Source organism: Eumetopias jubatus, unplaced genomic scaffold (genome assembly GCF_037043125.1).
Source record: "Eumetopias jubatus isolate StellerSeaLion01/CBP00866 unplaced genomic scaffold, mEumJub1_p1.0 scaffold_9, whole genome shotgun sequence".
Taxonomy (NCBI): Eukaryota; Metazoa; Chordata; class Mammalia; order Carnivora; family Otariidae; genus Eumetopias; species Eumetopias jubatus.
Window position 1 is genome coordinate 102,086,325 of NW_028274815.1, and position 21,364 is coordinate 102,107,688.

The 21,364-nt window shown below is 42.6% G+C and overlaps 1 protein-coding gene across 1 annotated transcript in view; it reads right to left on the bottom strand.

Annotated features, from left to right (window-relative positions):
* SPTLC3 (serine palmitoyltransferase long chain base subunit 3) overlaps window positions 1-21,364 on the bottom strand; it is a 152,165-nt gene that overhangs the window by 33,785 nt on the left and 97,016 nt on the right. The window contains exons 7-8 of the mRNA XM_028113001.2: window positions 16,589-16,694; window positions 7,559-7,778 (exon numbers count right to left, since the gene is read on the bottom strand). Of these exons, the coding sequence (XP_027968802.1) occupies window positions 7,559-7,778; window positions 16,589-16,694 (326 nt within the window). The remainder of the gene's footprint in view (window positions 1-7,558; window positions 7,779-16,588; window positions 16,695-21,364) is intronic.

Here is a 21,364-nt window from a genome sequence, read left to right on the forward strand (position 1 = left end):
CTATTGGAACTTTTGTGCAGCACTATTTGGGGTGCTGACTCACTGCAGTCTGCTGGTCTTCAGTGGTAGGAATGATTCTTCACTTGTATGCCTGATTCCCAAGGCCAAATATAAGGTGCCAGGTAAGCCCGTTGAAAGCCTTAAGACATTCTAATAACCCAATGCCACAGTGGGGAGGGCTGCACTGGAGGTGCTCAGCCATCTATTGGCTGACCAGACCATCTATTGGCCCCCGTGTTTTGGCTCATGGCTTGGGACCCTCAGGATGCTCTGCAGAAAAGCTAATGGGCTAATGATAGCTCTCTGAATTAGCAGTGAGTCTATAAAGGATCAGCCACCTTTTCTTCAAGAATGAGGAGACAATTTAGAATCCCACTGAGGTGTCTTCTCCGATCATTCCATAGTAAAGGTGATTGGGAGGCTTTGGGTAGGCCCATCTCCTCCTAAACCCCCTTCATTGGCTACCTTCAAGCTTGGGATTGTGCCCACCCTTCACTTTTCCTTGTCTCTTGGGGAATGGATGGCATAGTTGTTCACAAGCATTTTAAACATTCTTAGCTCATCTTCCTCAGTAAAGTGAAAGGCCTGTCTCACAGGTGGTTGGTGATGTGATGCATCTACCTGGTCCATGGCGGGACCTGGCAGCTCCATTCTGTCCCTCCTGCCTCCTTCAATGTGACCTTCATTCTAAATTCCCCCTTCCATGCATCCTTCTTCCCCAATTTCCTTTCTCCCTATTGTCCTTCATTTCATACTCTTCATTTCTTTCTTTTCTTCTACTCTGATTTCTTCTTTCCCTCTTGTGTTTCAAATTCTTCATTTAAATCTTTTTTTTCTCTCCATTCCTAGGTATTTCCTGTTCCCTTCCCCTTTCCTTCCCTTCCCCTCCCCTCCTTCCCTTCCTTATCCTTTCTTTTTTCTCTTCTCTCCCTCCTCCTGGGCCTTCTTCCTGGCTTTCATTTTTCCTCCCAGCATGTTCGTGCAAGGACTTGCTCCAGCCTCCGTTCTAATGTGGAAGTCTATGAAGAGAAGAAGAATGGAAAGGCTAGTCCCTGGCAGCCATCATCCACTTACATTAGAATTAAAATTAAGTTTCTATCTATTCTTTTGTTTAGTGAATCTCATACAAGTAGTTGGGTAGGTTTTCGCTATATTGGAAGAGTATGTGCATGATGATGGCCTGACTTAAGGCACTGGCCACACAGTATTTGGAAAGTTCACTCTGGAGGATGGGGGAGGGAGGAGCATCTAAAGAGAGAGAGGCATTTTCCAGAGTAGCTGCAGCCAGGCTGTTCACAGCTCTATGTTCAGGGCTGCTCCATGAGCAGCAACAAGGGTTTTCTTTGTTTGTTGGGAGTTGGTACCTCCTGACAATGCTGGGGAAGCCAAGTGGGAGAGAGTGGGTAGGACACAGGCAACAGTATAATGGGGGCTAATGTGGACCGGGGCTGGAAAAAGCCTGTTTCAAGGAGGTGATCTGGCCTTGAAGGATGGGTGGATTTGGGCAGATGCAGAGGAAGGTGGAGCCATGGACCTGTGCTAAGATTAGGAATGAGGACAGCATCTTATCATCAAAGAATGGAGGTGTCAGTTGGGAGCAGAGGGAGAAGCTATTGCTTCCAAGACAAGATTATCCCCAGGAAGGGAAGTGTGACCGAGAATATACAGGACAAGCTCTGGAACCGGACTGCTTGGGTTCAAATCCTGGTTCTCCCACTTACTGATATGTGACCACTGACAAGTTACTAAACCTCTCTGTGCTCTACTTTTCTTCTCTGAAAGATGAGATAATGGTAATACTAACTTCAGGGTCATTATGAAAATTCAATGAGTTAATATATATATATGTATATATATATATATAGTCTAGAAAAGTGTCTGGTATATAGTGAACACCCAATGAGATTGGCAGTCATTGTTAATGGATTGTCAATTCGGAGATTCTCAGAGCTGGGAGCATGGGTTAGGACCAAAATACAAAAACTCCTCCAAGTGTCTCTATCCCAGCCTCCTCATTTGGCAGAGAGTGATGTTCTAAGGTTAGGGAACTACACATTGGTACCCCCAGGGGGCAAACCAAAAGTTTTCAGCCCAGCTCTTCCTCCATCCTTACTGGGGTCGTAAAGGTAGAAGGGGAAATAAAAGAAAAGAGAAGCATTTTATTTTATTTTATTTTAAAAATTTTATTTATTTATTCATGAGAGACAGAGAGAGAGAGAGAGAGAGAGAGAGGCAGAGGGAGAAGCAGGCTCCCAAGGAGCGGAGAGCCTGATGCGGGACTCGATCCCAGGACGCTGGGAGCATGACCTGAGCCGAAGGCAGATGCTTAACCATCTGAACCACCCAGGTGCCCGAAGAGAGAAGCATTTTAAAGAAAAGAGTACCTGGACTTGATGACAGTTGGCATGGCCCCAAAAACATAATAGGGCTCGAAGTTAACACCACAGTTGATATTCCTTGGCCACTTGAGGCTCCATTTTAAGAACTTTACATGGATTAACTTATTTTACCTTCCCAATCACTCTGAGGTAGGTACTATTTTTATCTCCCTTTTGTAGTTGGGATGACTGAGTCACAGAACAGATCAGAAAATTATCCAACCAAAACATGATTGGATAATAAGGATTTGGACCCAAAGAGCATGACTCTGGAGTCCCTACCTTTAGCACCACACTATATATAATTCTACTCCAGACCAGAGAGCTGGCTTGCCACGTGGTGAGGCGGGCAGGCTAGCCCAGAGCCGAACTCCTTCATTTCCACTTCACTTGTGGTGCTTTCCCTAGTTCACAGATTGCTCATTATTTTGGCGGGGGGAGGAGGGGTGAATCCCCAATATACTCAATTGTTAACAGTACTAAACTACAGACTGAATTGCATCAGTCTCAAAATGCTTTGGGGCTATTGCTCTTACTTCTCCAAAGTGAGTGAGACCCCCTTGAGAGCAGGGATGGTATTACACACTCTAAAATCCACAGTGGTGGGTACCCAGCAGGGGCCTGATAAATACTGGTGATCTAAAGAAAAGCAGAAGGGTTTTAGGGACTGAGGAAGGATGGTGAGGGTCCCCGAAATATATAGGGAACTACTAAGCTGCATTCTCAGGAACAAGTATAGAACTATTCTCTTAGTCTTGGGCATCAGTGGCGAAGATCAGACAAAGAAACCAAACAAAGCTTCTTTGGGTTCCTCAAGGGTTCTTGTCAATGTCCCCAACCCGTAATTTTCCTTTCCAAATTGGGAAATTTCATAAAGCCAAGGTTGTGTGCATTCTTAGTTTGAATAAATGCCTCATCAGTGCAGTTATCATTCCCTTTTAACGTTAAGACTATGTTGCCCACAATCTTATTTCTTTTAGACTGGGTCCCCTTCCTCTGAGGGTCTGAGTTTGTGGACGCATCTAATTTTCTTGCGTGCTTCAGAAAGTGGGACTCCTTAGGTAACTTCTGCAGAGCATCAAGGAAGGTCTTGATGCCCTATTTCTGATTCCCTCCTTGCATTCTGCCATTGGGCACCGGGAGCCATGAATTAGGAGTTGGCTTTGGTCTCTTCGAGGAAAGTCTGGGTTATGTCTTCCTTCAGAGTGGGTTAGATGTCTCCTCATACTAAGGTTTCCAAGTCCATTTGTAAGTTCAAAACCCTGATTATTTTCTCTACCCATAGGGCTGGAGTTCAAGGGCAAGGGTGGTTTGCTGAGGAAATCAGACAGGAGGCTCTTAGAATAAACATCTTGGTGTTCATACCGTGACCCCCATTTACTTCAAAGGGCTGTTAAATGCAGCCCGGGGCTGAGCACACAGGGCAGAGCTGGCTCCTGCCAGGGGCCTGCCTTTGTCTGGCACCCAGGCTTCTGGAGTTAATGCTTACCCCAAACTTGGCCGCCCTGTCTGACTTCCCTCCTCCGGAATTCCAGCCCTGCGACCTGTCAGTCATGAAGGCTACCTTTGCTTCACTCATTTGCAGGTCTCTGCTCAGCCTGAGGAGGCTATGAAAGCCAGTGGTTAAGAGCAGACATACAAGGGTACTCAGGACACATGCCCGAGAAAGACTTGGACTCCCCAAAGCAGGGTCTTTAGTGTTGACCACACCTTCTCAGCAACTGGACTGATACAAAGTAAAAAATAAACATAAACCTAGTTTCATCAGCTCAGGTATCCTTCAAAGAGGCCATTCATGGCATGGAACTCCAAGAGGAGGAGACAAGTAATTATCTCTGACATTTCACCTCAAAGGTCTTGAATAGACAGAATGTTCCAAGTTGGGCTGTTCACAGATCATCTACAGTAGCTCCAAACTCAAAGTGAATAAAATAGCAAAATCTTGCTGGCTCTGGAGAGACCATTTTGTCAGTTTCCCTAAGGAGGGGAGAGAAGGTTGAGGCTGGGGCAGTAAATTCCAACAAGCAGAGATGAATTTATCGGACATTCTGTGACAGCCAGCCTGAGGCCAAGACAAAATCTCTACTCTCTGTGGTACTATCTTAGCAAATCAATTTTTTTCTCCCCTTGTTTGTTTTCAAACACTTTTGCTTTCGTGACAGATCTGGTCGCTAATGTACACGTTCCTGACCTTGACCAGCTCCAGAAAGACTTCTAGAGCCTCCTAGAAACTGTTGCTAGGAATATAGTCCCTCTATTACTAACCCTAACATTGACATTTAAAAAGAGAGCCAGACAGTTTTATCTTTGTCTAGATTTTTTGACCCAAGTAATTATTTTCAAATCTCAAGAAAGATCCCCATGAACATAGTAAAATTGAAATTATTAGGGTTTCAGAAAAATGTAAAGTCCTAGTGAGTGTGCTTTAACATTTCTATGGTTCATTTTGTTGCTTTTGTACCCACTGTTAGAATTCTGGATGTTTTGCTGTTACTCCCCCCCCTACCCCCCCAATTGAGGTATACACTCCAAAATATCCAGGAAAAAATATGATGAAACTCTATAAAAACTTTACTCTAATTATTTAATAGCTAAATACAAAGATTTCTTTCAAATTAAAACTGTTAGCATTTGTCCAATCCTCTGTCCTTTTAGTTAAAAAACATAGTTTAAAACAAACTTTAAGTGAAAATTTTTTGCAAAAATAATTCAAAATCCAGGGGAATAAAAACTATGATTTAAAGGGAAACTACACATAATTTAAAATTAACATAACTTAAAAAATTGAAGGTACAGACGAGCAGATGCAAAAATTCCATTAACTCTTGGGCTTCTCAGGTTGGAAGGAAACCAGTTTATCTGGGTTTGCCACAGACTCATCAAAACCATTCCAGACAGGTGTGTATTTGACTGATTTTGAAATCATCAGGGAACGACGCATATAAACGCTTTTCACAAGTGGCCTCCAGTCTCTTGCTCACCCTCCACGTCTTGAAAACTGCCCTGTGTTTTCTAGGCTTTGCATCTTGTTTTAGGGCAGTTAAGTCTCAGAATAGGCTAAGGGACCTCTGCCAAAGACTCTCTAATTCTTGCTGCCATCTAGTGGTAAATTCAGAGACTGCAGTGTAGTATGGAGGAGGAGGAGAATGACAGAGGCTCTGGAAAGGGAGCGGGAGGTGGGGGGCAGGGATGATGCAGTTCTCTGGATCCAAGCATGCAGAGAATGAATATTTTAAAGAGCAAGGAAATGAACAGATCTACACATTTTTCTGCATTGCGACTAATGTAAATAATAACTTTCCATGATTTCCCAGTATCTATCCCAAATGAATACAAGTTACATAGACAAGACACTTTTAAAATAGTCCCACTGGCTTGAGGACAGAGAGTAAGAGAAACCAGAGTGAGCTGGTCCTAACTTCAGGCCAGTCACCCGCTTTTGTTTAAAGTGGGTATCTGATGAAGGAACTCCAAGGGGAAAATGTGACATCTACCGAATTTGACAACATTTCAAGGATCTGCTCACTTCAGTTTATTCAGGTGCCCTTGGTTCAGGAAACAGAGTTACGCTTGGTTAAAAATTTTGTAGCTCAGAACTGCTGCTAAAGTAATCACAAAACCACAAGCTCACAAAGCAATGTAGCCTGGATAAGGGACCTCCTGAATTTGAGACCCTCTGATCCCTCTGCTTCCACAGTTGGGGAAGGGAACATTTAACCTTTCACCAGATTTAGCTAAATTTTGTAGGACCCTAAGCATTCCCGATGTTTTCAGCATTACCCAGCTAATTCCCACAGGCCAGTGGAGGGAGGATGGAAAACAGTGCTTTGGGCTCAGAAGAAAGTAATGCTTGTTGAAGGGTCAAGACCATTGAAAACCCTGAACATTTGAAGCATTTGTGCATCTCATGGTCACAGTGAAATCTGTTATTTTAAATCATAGGCTTTCAATGGCCAGACTGTCTTCTGCTAAAATCCATGATTTGTCTAACTGGTTTATCAGGAGTCTGAACTCTTGTTCCTGCTGGTGACAATGAGTAAGGAATTGGGAATTTTGGATAAACTGTGGATGCCACCCGCATGCACTGGTTTTGGGCCTGGTGTGCCTCCTTGGTTGGAGCCAACATCACTGTCACAAGTCACTTTGGGACAAGTGTAGGCTTCTGTGAGATAGCTATCAGGATTTGGATACAGGCAGACTACCAGCTTCTTTATCCCTCAAATCCAGGTTGAATTTTTCATTTTCTCTTTCTCCCTGGACCCTCTCTCCTCTCTTTAATTTCTTTTAAACATTTATTGGTTTATACTGGCAACCCCCTTGGTGATATTGGCTTAAAATTACAGGGATAACACTCCATAGTCTGATCCCATTGGATCCGAATTTTAAGTCATGTAGATAAGACATGAGAGGGGCATCTGGCTGGCTCAGTTGGTTCAGCATGCAATTCTTGATCTCGGGGTCATGAGTTTGAGCCCCACACTGGGGGATAAAGATTACTTAAAAAAATAAATAATAAATAAAACCTTTAAAAAAAGATATTAGAGGGTGATACAATTTGACCTATGGCTTATCCAAAATTTGGTAGAGAATTATTTTGCGCAGAAAATCTCTTAGAAGGGCATTTCAGATCTTGCTACGATTTTGATTAAAACTCTTAAAATCCAGAATTTGTTGCACAGGGTCAACCTCATTAATATCTGACCTTTGCCCACTGTTGCTGTTACCTGCTTTATGTTTTTCATGCCACAAAACCCAAACTACTTACAGCTCTGTAACATCCCCTTATCATTTCTGTGGTTTGGTATATATTATTCCCTCTTTTTGAAATATACCCTCCCCCCATCATTTGTCTACAAGGATGATATTTATTCTGAGACTCCTTAGATACTACCCTGCAGAGTTAACCATCCCTCTCCTTGTATTAAGTCTTTGCCTGGGTACACTGCTGGTGTCATTTTATTATAATGTGATTATACATCACATGCTCTTCTTCACCACTAGAGGGAGAGTTACTTGCCATTCTGGGCCTATGTGGCCGTGGACCCACTGTTTCCAGGCTGCCATGATCTACTGAGGTGTGCTGAACTGAGCTGAAGCTCTCAAGGAATCCACAGAAACCCTGTGGACTGTGTCCCCAGAGCATTCAGGTTTTAAATAGACACAGGGAGTCCCTGGCTTACCTTCCTTCCAGCTATGTAACCTCCTGCAGCTCCAAAACTTTTGGTGAATGTGCCCATAAGCACATCAACATCTCGAGGGTCCAGTCCAAAGAATTCTACAACACCCCGGCCGGTTGGGCCCACGGACCCAATACTGTGAGCTTCATCTATGTAGAGGTAAGCCTTGTACTTCTTCTTTAGAGCCACGATCTGGGGCAGATCCACGATGGAACCTTCCATGCTAGGGCATAAGGAGAAATGCTTGTCACTTGTGTATACTTTCCTGGGAAGCCCTGTGATGGTCTCCCTTCCAATCCTTCTCAGACAGCCTTTCCTGACCCCAGTCAGTGGTGACAGGGACATACAATTCCTTTTTTCTTAAGGCATATTTTTAGTTGGCTAAGACAACCTTCTCAATCTTGTAAAGCTAATCTGGCATTATTTTACTTGAAAAAAAAATAATTTACGTTCAATAGATTGAAGTGCTTTGAGTTGTTATAGCTAATTCCCAAGTAAACAATTAGCTTACAGCATTGTTGATCAATTTATTTGTAAAATCAGCTAGTGTAACTAGACTGACCATTTTGGATTCTAGGTATTTTGCTAGTTTTAATGAAATTGATCTATGGTAATCTATCTTTGTCAGCTTGCTGCTGTCTATTTGACCAGTTCTATCTGACCTAGACTCAGTGCTTGAATTGCCAAAGAGTAAAGGAAAGAATTAAAAACACACAAAAGAACTTTGCTTAAGACACATAGTATTAAAGAAAGCACAATAGAAGGCTCTTAGGATCTCCTGTTCAGTGCTCACTGGAAGTCAAGGGTATTTTGAGGCATCTGGTAGCGTCCTCTCTTTCTGTTCCTTTAGGGCAACGGTTCTCGTTCTTGAAGGAGCATCAGAATCCCCTGGTTTGTTAAAACACAGATTATGCTCCCCTCCATCCCTGAGTTTCTGATTTGGCAGGTTTGGGGTGGGCTGAAAATTTGTATTTCTACCAAGCTCCCAGGGGACATCTGGGGAGGGGACTGCTGGTTGGGGACAACATTTTGAGAACCACTGCCATAGATAAACCCCTTTGTTTTAGCCCTAAGTGCCTAACTTTTCATAGTATTGTAAATTGCAAAAATACTTCAAGTCCTCCAAAAAATGGAAAAATATGGAGTAAATAAATAAGTAACATTCACATTTACATGGCACCTTTGGAACTCAATGGATTTAAAAGGACTTTTGGCTTTAATCAGTTCTCACAACACTTTGTGGGCTGTGTCTACACCACACACAGTTTTGACTGCCCTGACAGGCGAATTCTATGAAAACACACAGACTCTCACCCTCACCACACAAAGGAGCTTGTCAAACAACTCAAGCAACCCTTCAATTTAGTTCAAGAACTAATCAACTGACGCAAACAGAAAGTTGAACTTCTCCCTTCTTCCTAATTAGTTTATTTATTAAATTTAATGTATTATAAAAATAAACATAAGTGTTAGGTCAATTCAGTCAAAACAGTCCAGCTGGTTGTGCAGTTACCCCAGGCCAAGAAGTGTTGGTTTGGAGAGAGTAGGGTGACCATCAAGTGCAGCATTTGTGCTTGTGTCTTTTTAAGGACTTTATTCTTTAGAGCAGTCACAACAAAACTGAGCAGAAGGTAAAGATTTCCCATTTACTTCCTGCCACACATACATGTAAACATCCCCCACCAGGGCAGTCCATTTGTTACAAATGAACCTACATGGACACATCATTGTAACCCAAAGTCCATAGTTAAGGAGGACTGCCTCTTGGTGTTGTGCATTCTCTGTTTGGACAAATGTATGATAACAAGTATCCATCATTATGGTATCTTACATTCTATTTTTTACTGCCTTACAAATCCACTGTTCATTCCTCTCCCCACCCAACCTCTGCAACTACTGATCTTTTCATTGTCTCCATAGTTTTGCCTTTTCCAGAATGCCATATAGTTGGAATCATGCACTATGCAGCCTTTCGGGATTGGTTTCTTTTCACCTAATAATATGCATTTAGGTTTCTTCCATGTCTTTTCATGGCTCGAGGGCTCATTTCTTTTTAGTGCTAAATAGCATTCCATTGTCTGGATGTCCCACATTTTACTTATTCATTCACTGACTGAAGGACATTTTGGTTGCTTCCAAGTTTTGGCAATTATGAATATAGATACTATAAACATCCGTGTGCAGGGTTTTGTGTGGATACAAGTTTTCACAAGTATGGGTAAATACCAACGAGCATGATTGCTGGATTGTATGGTAACGGTATGTTTAACTTTGTAAGAAACCACCAAACTGTCCTCCAAAGTGGCTCTGCTATTTTGCCTTCCCACCACCAATGTATGAGCCTTCCTGTTTGCTGCACATCCTCATCAGTCTTCCAGATTCTGGCCTCCTAACAGGTATGTAGTGGTATCTTAATTGCTTTAATTTACATTTCCCTGATGACATGATGTGAAGCATCTTTTCCTATGTGTATTTCCATTTACATATCTTCTTTGGTGGGGTGTCTGCTAAGGTCTTTTTGATCAGGTTGTTTGCTTTCTTACTGTTGAGTTTTAAGAGTCCTTTGTATATTTTATTTTTTTAAAAGATTATTTATTTATTTATTTGAGAGAGCGAGGATGAGAGAGAGAGAGAGAGAGCACATGAGGGGGGGGAGGGTCAGAGGGAGAAGCAGACTCCCCGCTGAGCAGCAGGGAGCCCGATGCGGGACTCGATCCCAGGACTCCAGGATCATGACCCGAGCCGAAGGCAGTCGCTCAACCAACTGAGCCACCCAGGCGCCCCTCTTTGTATATTTTAGATAATAGTTCTTTGTCAGGTGTATCTTTTACAAATATTTTCTCCCAGTCTGTGGCTTGTCTTCTCATTTTCTTGGGATGGTCTTCCACAAAGCACAAGTTGTTAATCTTAATGAAGTCCAGCTTATTGCATTTGTGTTTTTCACAAGGTCATTCTGAATGCCTGGTTTCAGATTTTAATGAAATGAAAACCAAATACACTCATGTTCTCTTATATAAGTCTGAATTAATTCCAGTATTTTTTTTTTTTTTTAGATTGTTTGTTAACATGGTTTTCATTGAGGGGAGAAGGTATGGCCATCTGACTCAGCTTAGATTGTAGCCACACCACTTACCAACTGAAGACTTGGGCAACTTACATGATGTTCTCTGCCTCAGTTTTCTGAGATGTAAAGTAAGTATGACGATGGAACCCTCCTCATAAGGTCTTTCCATGGAAGCCTAGAAATAATGTTTGTTAAGTGTCTGGCATATAATGAGCACTCATTGGGTTGTTCCTTTTTTTAGGAGGAGCTTAGGAGGAAATGTTTGCAGTGAGGCCTGACTTGAGAAATGGGGAGCCCTTGACAATGCTCTGTGTTGAATCTTCTAGGAAAGAGGCATATGGGTGCCATACATAATAAGTGGCTATATGCCTTCAAAATTCTAGGATTTACTTCTCATCTTTAACATGTTATAATTTGGTAACACAACTATGCTGAAAACCTGACATTTCACAAATAACCATTCTTTGTTCTGGAACTGAATTTGGCAGGAGGCAGAGTTAATGTTAACAGTTTGAAGACACTCAAGGCAGCTAATTAGCCATCTTTTGCTGGGGCTGGTCTAGCTGATGTTAGGAGTCTGCCCACCTGGTTTATATTTCTTCCTCCAAGATTAATGACTCTACAGTACTGCTGATTTCTGGAGTTACTGCAGGGCACACATGAGTCCTAGGGAGAACTCAGCTTTTATAAAGTGTTATATTCACCCGCACTGTTTCATTTTCTCAATGTGACCAGATTTGAATTGAACCCTTTCCTATAGTGGGATACTGAGATTGGTGCATGCATTGAAAAGGGTTTCTATGTCGGTCCTTTAAATTGCTGTCAGAAAACACAGTGCCAAAAATGAAAAAGAAAACAAGGACTGTGTTTTATTTTTTTCTTCCTGAATGGCAAGTTGTGTTTTCTTTTGACTTCAATAAAAGAAAAACAACTAAAATACAACTGTAGGTAGAGATAATTCCACCACTTAATTTGAAGCTCTGTGCAGGGACTTGAATTAGTCTTAAACCAGCAAGCTGGTGAATAATTTCTTTATATTTTTTCTGTTACATAATGTATTAGCTAAGTGACAAGACTCTTTTTTGAAATTTCCCTCTCATCACCTTCTCCTCCACATATAAAGCATTATTATCCATTAGCAGGAGTGGGAATTAAACCACTGGTCTGCCAACTTACATGGTGGAAAAATCTCCTCGGTGGGCCCCAAGTATAATCCAGGGAAGAAAAGAGGGTGAAAAGAGAAAAAGAAGAGAGCTAAGACTAATTAAAAATAAAGTGCTTTCTTTTCCTTTTTTTCTCTATTTGTTTAAACCATAGGTTAAAGTTCTCAATCATTAAACTTAACACTGTTTTTGGTAGGAGAAGGGCTTACATCCTTAGAGAGAATGGTGTTCCGAGATTTAAATATTTCTTTTCATATGTGTTTTCTGGAAGGGCTGGGTACTCTTTCTCTATACTTACTTTGAAAGTTTGGACTCCAGTTATGCGACTTTATCTCCTAGGTTATTTGGGACCCCCTGCCCGTCTCTAGTATATTTTTGAATAATTTTGAGATTTCTCAACCACAATGAGTCAACCAACTAGACTTTTCAGAGACACAAAACTGGAAGAGTCTGACCTTAAATTAATACTTAAAAGAAAACGCAGACAAGAACACTATAATAATACGATTGTAGTTTTAAGCTCTAAATCAGGAACTCATGGAACTTTAGATCTCAAGTTTCACTCTCCCTATTTTACAGATGAAGAAACTGAGCCCTGGATAGGTAAATGGTGAGGGTCACATGGAGGACTTTACATTTTCCATGTTTACTTCATCGGATGGGAACACACGGGTGGACTCTTCTGTTGATACTGGGCCTCTGTCCCAGCAGGGCTACCTGGTTTGGATCCTGGCTCTATTTCACCTCAGTTATCTGCCCTAGGTCAAGGGTCTTCATCTTCACAGTAATCTCAAAGGTACTGGGGAGGTTTACTCAAGATCACACGTGAGAAGCGAGGAGTAGACACCGAGTAAATAAATGCAAGCTCCTTCCTCTGACATCCATCCTTCAGCTGGGTGAAGAGAAAACAGCTTCACTATGCAGAGAGCTTATTGTTTTCCATGCTGCCACTTCCTCAACTGAAAAGAAATTTAATGATGAGGACAGCTGCCCTTGGTTGTGGGCTTACCACGGGCTGGGCTTCTGTCAAGAACGAGGTTCTATGATCTTATTTAATACTTACAAAAGAACTCTATGAAGGGCACAGAACCATAGGTGACAACACTGGGATTTGAACCCAGATCCCAGGCCTCCCTCCAGATCTTGGCTTCTCCATATTATCTGTATATATAATGAGACTTAGATGGTTTATGGATGGTGACATGACTATTGTTATTATTGTTGGTATCATTATCATTATCATAACTGCTTTTGTGGAGTTTATGGATTTCTTAGACTTGGTATCTGGCTTTTTCTACCTTGATACCTGTCTGAAACTGCTGGATTTGGTTGACTGCTTTTTTTAGGAATTATGAAAAAATTGATTTCTGGGGCATTTGTGGTGGTGGTGGTGGGGGGGACTTTTCCCATGGTGGCAAACCACAGCAATAGATTAAAAAAAAATATCTGGGAGTGAAAATTCAAAGGAGGCTTTGTGTTGATGTCAACAAGGTATGTGTCCATAACACATTACTAAAAAGTAGAAGTGCATTTGTGAACTGTTGATTTCACATTCCTAACCCTAGCCCTTTGGAAAATTTTGTGGGAAATAATTTCATTTTTTGGTGATAGCAGCAAATGAGAACATCCACTATGTTTCAGAACTCTAGTCTCAGTTAGCCTTATCTTACAGATGAAGAAACTGAGGCCCCAGGAAGTACTGAGGTTTGTCTAAGAGGTGCCCTACTTCCTAGCTATGAATGGGCCCTTTGAGGTCACAGTTTCATGTAAAGACAAGAGGGGCGCCTGGGCAGCTCAGTCGTTAAGCATGTGTCTTCAGCTCAGGTCATGATCTCAGGGTCCTGGGATCAAGCCCCGCATCCGGCTCCCTGCTTCTCCCTCTCCCACTCTCCCTGTTTGTGTTCCTGCTCTTGGTATCTCTCTCTCTGTCAAGTAAATAAATAAAATCTTAAAAAAAAAAGACAAGATTCTGTGCAGATGAGATAAAATAAATCTCTCTATGAAGGGAAGTCCATGGCAAGTGGAGGTTTCATTGTACAAATAAATGCCAGGCTGATTGAACCACTGTGGTAGATTGCCTCCAAAGATGGCTGCCTGCAAGTCTTCCCATCCCTCTACACACAAGTCAATCCTCCCATCAAGAGGTGGGTTCTATTTCCCTTCCCCTTGAATCTGGGCTGGGCTTTTGCCATACTTTGACCAATAGAGTATGGCAGAAGGGATGCTATACCAGTTCTGGGCCCTGCCCTTAAAAGACTGGCAGCTTCTGCTCTCATTTTCTCAGAAGATGGCACCATGTTGTAAGGAAGTTCTGGCTTGATTGCTGAGTGAGAAGAGCCTATAGACCGAGCACCCCAGAGAAGAGAAGGGAACAAGGTACTTCAGCCAACAACTAGTACTGAGTGGGGTCATTTTAGATGTTCCAGATCCCAGCTGGACTCCCAAGGGAATGACCCCAGCCAACACCATATGGAGCAGAAGAACTGCCCAGTGGGTCCAGGCAACCCACGGTGGTGTGGGAAATGATAACTTATTTCAGTGTAAGCCGTTACGCTTTGGGTGGTTTGTTACACAGTATCAGATAACAGAACAGGCCCCCATTGCTAGTGAGGCCCAGGCTGTGGTTTGGTGCCATGCAGGCTTGGAGGCAGAAGTCCACACCTGGCTCTGCTGTCCTCCTGAGATCATGGTAGGACACAGGCCCAGCCATTAACAAGCCCTGCTGCTGGAGTGGGTTCTCTGTGTAACTGATGGGAACAGTTGACAGTAAAATGCTGGTGGTCCACTTAATTTCAGCCACGATCAAAGTACTTCAAACACAACTTTCCTTTAGTGGAGCCAAGTTTTGTTTATTTGCAGTTGGATTCTGTCAACTCTGGTTAAAGAAGATGCCCAGTCTGCCCTCCCTCAGCTGATCCATGCTCTTGCAAGTCCAGGCTTGAATGACAGGTGTTTAGATAAGAGTTCCCTTCCCCACGTGACAGCTGGCACAGATCACATAGAGAGAAAGACCTGGCTTTGAGGTTATGAGAGCCGAGTCAATATGAGATTATTTCTGAAAAGTAGCAAGTTCAAGGCCACTGAGTAAATTATTCATTAAATTGAATTATTAATTGAATGATGCCACAGCAGGGTCTTTCAGTCTCGGCACTGTTGACATTTTGAGCGGGTTGATTCTCTGTTGTAGGGGCCTGTCCTATGCATTGTAGGATGCTTAGCAGCATCCCTAGCCTCTGCCCACTAGACGCCAGTAGTACTCTATTACAGTTTTGACAACTGAAAATTGCCCAAAGTGTCCAGGATAGGGGTGGGTTGTGGGAGGGAATCACCTTGGTTGAGAACGCGGTTCTAGGGTGATCCTAAAGACTTCATAAATAAAACACTGTCTGGGGGCTGACCCGAGGTGGTACTGATGGGTGATACATAAAGTGGGCCACTAGAAACTTGAAATGCCAGTTTTGTAACTCTATATATAGTAGCCCTGGGGACACCCAGAACACCAGGCACTGGGGCAGTAAGGCTGAGGGAAAAACAAGATGGTACCTGGCTTATTATTATTATCATTATTATTATTTTAAATTGAGGAGAAAGCACTTCTTTTTCCCAAAAGGAATGGAGACATGTTTCTTCTGTTGCTTGTTATCTATTCATGGAACAAAAACGATGCGCACTCTGGCTGAATGAAAAGCTCCGTCAGATCTAAATCTCCTTTGCAAGCACACTTCTCCTTGTGGGGAAGTTAGGCTCTCATTCCCTTCCATTTAATATTGTTTGCTTTTCTATAATTATAAGAAACATCTCCCTCAATTCTTTGAACATGAAGATTGTTTGAGAACTGATTTAAGGAGGCAGCTCTCTGACATTATGTTTCCTTGACTCAGGGACTAGGGCATTCGACAGAAGAACGACTTGGAGGCAATTTCTGTTTCAGCAGCAATAACCAATTCAGAAAGAGAATGAAGCCAATTCCATCACAACGTGCCTTGTAAAAGCTCTCAGTGGCTTAGTGGGTGTTTTGTCTGCTCGGCTTCAAAGCGGTGGGAAACCGAGCATACCTTCAGATGCTAAGTCCAGCCGCTCCCAGCTCTGGATCAAGAATTGCACTTGAGGTTAGTCTTAACTTTGTGGAAAATGTGCTGGCTTTTTGTATTCTAATGCCGACAGTTGGTCAAGTTCAGCAAGCAACTGGAGTTTGCGTGCACTCTCCAGTTAGAAGCATCTGGGTGCCTGTCAGCAATGCCATGAAGGCAAGAAGCATTCCTTTCTTTTTTGAGAGCAAAAGCATGAGTGGGGGGCTGGGGAGGGGCAGAGAGAGGGGGAGAAAAGAGAATCTTAAGCAGGCTCCTCGCTCAGCGTGGAGCCCGATGAGGGGCTCGATCTTGTGACCCTGAGATTATGACCTGAGCAGAAATCAAGAATCCAGTGCTTAACCACCTGAGCCATCGAGGCGCCCCAGGCAAGAAGCATTCTGATGTTGAATAACCCAGCCCCCATAGGCCTTTGAAACTGTGGGACAGCCAATGGTGGTGGAAAGAATCAATGCAAGTTATCCATGCCCTCTGAGGACATTTTTGAGAACACCTTCACAAGCATCCAGCATCTGACGTGTTCTGCCATATGAACAGACATTGAAAAGACAGGTGACCCAAGGCCTGACAGCTCACATTGGTAGTTCTGGCTCAGGTCCCTTCATAATACCTTATATCCAACTCATTTTTCCGTTGAGTTAGGAGAGATCAGACTTTCCTCATGTGTCAGCTCGCTGTGGGCCCCAGTGTGTTAAAACGTCTCTGGTTATCTCCGTACCTGTAGATGCCCTCCACCAGGATGAGAATCTTCTTCCACGCTCTGCGGATTCGAGGCTGGCCATAGATTACAGCATCTCTCAGGAGCTTCTCTAGGCTTTGCATGTCTTTAAATAATACCAAAAAAGAAACTGAGTCATGAGAAGGTTTTCCTTTTCCTCCCCCATTTTCTTTTTTGAGAAGACATCAGATTTCTTGGGCTCAGGCTCAGACCTAAACTTTTTCAGAGAGCAAAATCAGAATCAGAGAACACCTGGAGGGAGAGAGAGGCTTATATTTTAGTACAACTTAATTCTGACAAGGTGACTCGTCGGGTTTGTATAGCAGGCAGAATAAACCCCCACTGGAGGTGCATGGTTTCATAGGCTCTTAAAGGCTCTCCTCTTCTGCTTCAGCAGAGATTGAAACACTACATTACATGCATCTTCGTGACTTCAGCTTTGTTACCAGGTTAAAATTAACTCGGAGAGGTATCATTAACTAACGCTCACCAATTGTTTAGGCACAAGCATGTTAGAGTTTAGTTGAGTTTGTACAGAGTGGTGGACTTGTTGGCAGGTGTCTCACTTCCTGTACTTTGAGACCTGACCTTCGACATCCTCCACCTTTGGAGGTTTCAGAACTTTAAGTCAGGGGAACAATTAGCACTCCTTTGCAAGTTATTTGGAAGCATCTGGACACATTAGTAAGTGCTCACAATTATTGAGCCCTATCTGCATGCCAGGCAATCTTCTGAGCATATTTTTTGTAAGACCTCTTCTAATCCTGGGATGCCTGGGTGGCTCAGTCGGTTAAGCGTCTGCCTTTGGCTCAGGTCATGTTCCCAGGGTCCTGTGATCGAGTCTTGTATCAGGCTCCTTGCTCAGCGGGGAGCCTGCTTCTCCCTCTGCTTGCAGCTCCCCCTCCTTGTGTTCTCTCTCTCTGACAAACAAATAAATAAAATATTTAAAAAGAGAAAAAGAACTCTTCTGATCCTTACCATGAGCCTAAAGAGGAGGCACCTTCATTTTATGTTTCAGGAAACCAGGGCACAGGAAAATCTGCGAAATCTCCTGAGGTCTATGATAACAACCAGCAGAGCCAGGATTTGAACCCATGCAGTCTTGTACCACAATCCATATTCAGAACCACTACCTTTGAGCTCCATGGTCATGTAGAATAAGGAAGGGTGGATGTCTGCTGGAATATTCTTGTTAACTTGTGGTGTCAAATATAATGATAGTGACTTTTCACTTTCTGCAATCACATGTTGATGACTGGGCTTTGCTTGAGAGACCATTGGGAAAGATTGGTCTACATTCCAGCTCTGTGTGTGTGTGTGTGTGTGTGTGTGTGTGTTTAACCCACAAAGCCTAGAGAGAGAGATAAAAAGGCATAGGCTTATGTGCATGTTGTTTAGACTCCTCATATTTCTACTGTGTTTCTTTGTACCTCCTGAGCCCTCCCTTTTTGAGAATCTGAAACCCAAGTACTTTAAAAGGTCTGGAATCTGATTTTTAATTTGAAAAGATGGAGATACTACTGAACAGCTGACCTGACTATTACATAATGTTCTCCAGGCATTAGAGACTCCATTAAAAATGCTCACAGGATAAACCTAGCAGAGATAAATCTAAAACAGCACAGTCAATATTGGTTTTGCCACTGCGACAAGAAGCAGGTGTGCTAAAGAAACAGCTATTCGTTGGGTTATCACTGGTCTAGGCTCAAGTTAGCTGAGGTTCTTGGCTTCAGTGGAGAGCCCTGAAACTTTGCCTTTTAGTTCCCAATCTGTGGCTGGATCTGTTTTAGGGTTTCCTTATACTGCTAGTCCTAGTGCATAATATTAGTGCCAAATCAATGTGTGATCATTGAATCGGTTGCCTTCCCATGGAAAAAGGAAGGAGAATAACACTTTGGATCTAAATAGAAGTTATGAGGAAGGATAATTGCCTCATGTCTGCAATCATATTTCTTTAATTACCTGTGCTTTGGGGGTTTGTTTTAAAGACAGGAAGACATCTTCTGTCTTCACAGATGGAGTGTGTTTTATTGACAGGACATCATTACCCACTAGATGGCAGCCAAGGAAACGAAAAGCAGCTTTCTACTTTTGAGAATTTCCGGGATAATAAACCTTCACCTGTATGGACATTTTGTTTTAGGCTGGGTTCCTAAGATGTTGAAGGGACCCCTGTGATTGAGGGAAACAGCGCCTTTTTCTATAATCTACTGCAGGCCTGTTAGTCTCTGAATGGAATGAAGAGATGATGAATATAAGTATTCCTGTTCAAAGAGTGTTTTTCCTTCTGGGAATTGGAATTTGTAAGTTTTTTGTAGAGAAATGACACATGATGAGTGTGGTCCCAATGCCATAGTGATCAAAACAAACCCAAGTGCATGAAACTAGCAGCTGTTTAAAAAATGAATATTATGAGATTTTGAAAAATCTGTATATGCAGAGATCATTCTATTGTTTATGCAATCAAATAGGTCACATACATATTATAGGTTTAACCTGGAATTAGGTTTAAAATGAACACCACTAAAGAAAATAGAAGGTTCTCCCCATTCTTTTAGTAACAAGCAGCACAGAGAACAAGACTTTCAATGGCCATGATGTGTTCCAGGCATTTTGCAGATGGAAGTGAGAGGAATCCCAGTCGCTTCTATGGCAGGGAGCTCATCCTGTTCCACTTGAATAGAGAGTTCCATGGGGATAGGCTTTGGTGAAACGTCACAAAGCCCCTGGTGTCCACACTGAGATTCTTGAGCAGAGGGAAAATCAATCAGCCTTATTTCCCACCTTATTTCCTGTGAGCAGGAGCTCACTGGCCTCTTAGAAACACAGAAGCTAGGCAGAGAAAGGGATGACCTCCCTCAGTGTGGGATTCTTGACCCCATAGTGTGTGGGTTACAGACTGGTAGGATTCGGGGGTTTGTGGTTTATGTTCTGCAGGCCTTGTGAGAGGCTCCTGTTTCAGCAGCCACACGCTAACATCTGCAAGGGATTTTTAAGTAATGATGCTTATTAAAGTACTTATATTTGTATTATGTTAATCCTCATGACACCTCTAAGAAGTAGGAAAGAATGATTAGGTTTTTGTTTTCTCTGATGAACAAACCAATGCCAGAAGGTTTGTAAAACCAACCACCCAAAACCAAACCCAAACAAACCAGTTTCTTGTTGATTTATAAAGAAAATTCCGAGATACAGCAATTAAAAGAATACACTTGATGCCATCGAGGCACACATACACCACTACTCTATAATATCATTCTAAACTTATTGCACACTATGGGCCTGTAATTTTGCCACAAGTTTGGGTTTCAGCAATGCCTTCGGCATCATTCACCACCATCTGGCTCGCTAAGGTGATTTCCTTTGGTTTATGAAGGGCTGAGAGGAGCTAGCTGGCATGATGGGTGATGAACATTTAGCTATTAAAAATGAAAGCATAGAGGCCACATCCTGGTGATCCGTGCAAAGCAAGTCCTGGTCTGTCACAGGCATGACTAATCAGATTACTGAATTGCTAAATACCTAGAATAATCCAACAATGTGTCAAAAACTATGATCAGGCTTAGGTGACAAATACACTTTGAGAGCCTGTTCCTGAGCCTGTCTTTAAAATTCAAAGCTCCAATAATATCAGCAAGCTGCTGGAATCTGGGCAAGCTGCAGATAACATTACTGTGAAAAGCAGGCACAAGGAAACAAGGACACCATAATCTCAGAAGGGAGGTTGGCTGTAGTTCAGACTATCTTCCTGAAGAACAGAAGTGGCTATTTGGCTTCTTTCTGACTTTCCAATACAGTGACAACACTTTCTTTTGCCATGGCTTCCTCCTTCCTCTACTCTTGTGCAACTGACCTTCTGTTGAGACATGAGCGCTTCCCTTACTGCCCATCCCTCAATGGCTCTCCCCTCCTCTGGATCCAGGGCCAGTCGTGGTGGCTGTAACGAATCTCAGCCTCTACTTTCCATATGCTGCCCGGTGTGGCTGATGGTTCATCCCTCATCCTTCAAAGCTCGACGAAAACCACCTCCAGGTGCAAATATATGTAGATACACCCTCTGCTTCCCTATTCCATGGGCTGCTCACCAAAAATATTTTCATGCCTGCACACGTATAAGCATCCATCAGATATCTCTGAAGTGAAAGGATGGTTGGATGATAAATGAATGCTACTTGTTACTTTAAGTCCTTGCTCCCCATCTGTTCACCCATTCTATTGTTTCTTTGGAGATGCTCAATTTAATCCTTCAACATTGAGCCGGAATGTGAAATATTAAGCAATATTATTTAAGTAACTGTGAATGATGATAAATAAATTATTCTTACTTTTAAGATGGTGATGGGGGACATGTGCTTTGTTTAGACTTTGGGGAAAAGCATAATCATAATGGCTAACTTTGGTAAGCAAAGTAAATGTTTTTCTCAAAGTCACATTTATAGAGTCTCTTCCCCATGAGATCAATGAGGGAATTTCTGATGCATTCAAAATTTGGTATATTAAGTTTTACGGTTTGGGTAAATACTTTGGTTCTGATTTTCCTGATAGCTCTGTCAGTATGTGGGCAGGTGTTGCATTGCCTTTGGGCAGGTTTGCAAGAAGTAAGGTGATCTCCTTGCAAGAGTGCAAAGGCAACCAAATAGGTCACACACATATTACAGGTTTAGCCTGGGATTAGGTTTAAAATGAACATCAAGCTGATTTGAGGGTGAGGCAGTTGCTAGGGGCAGGGCCTGTGTACTGGGGGAGGGGATCATACCAGCAACTTCTGACCTTGGG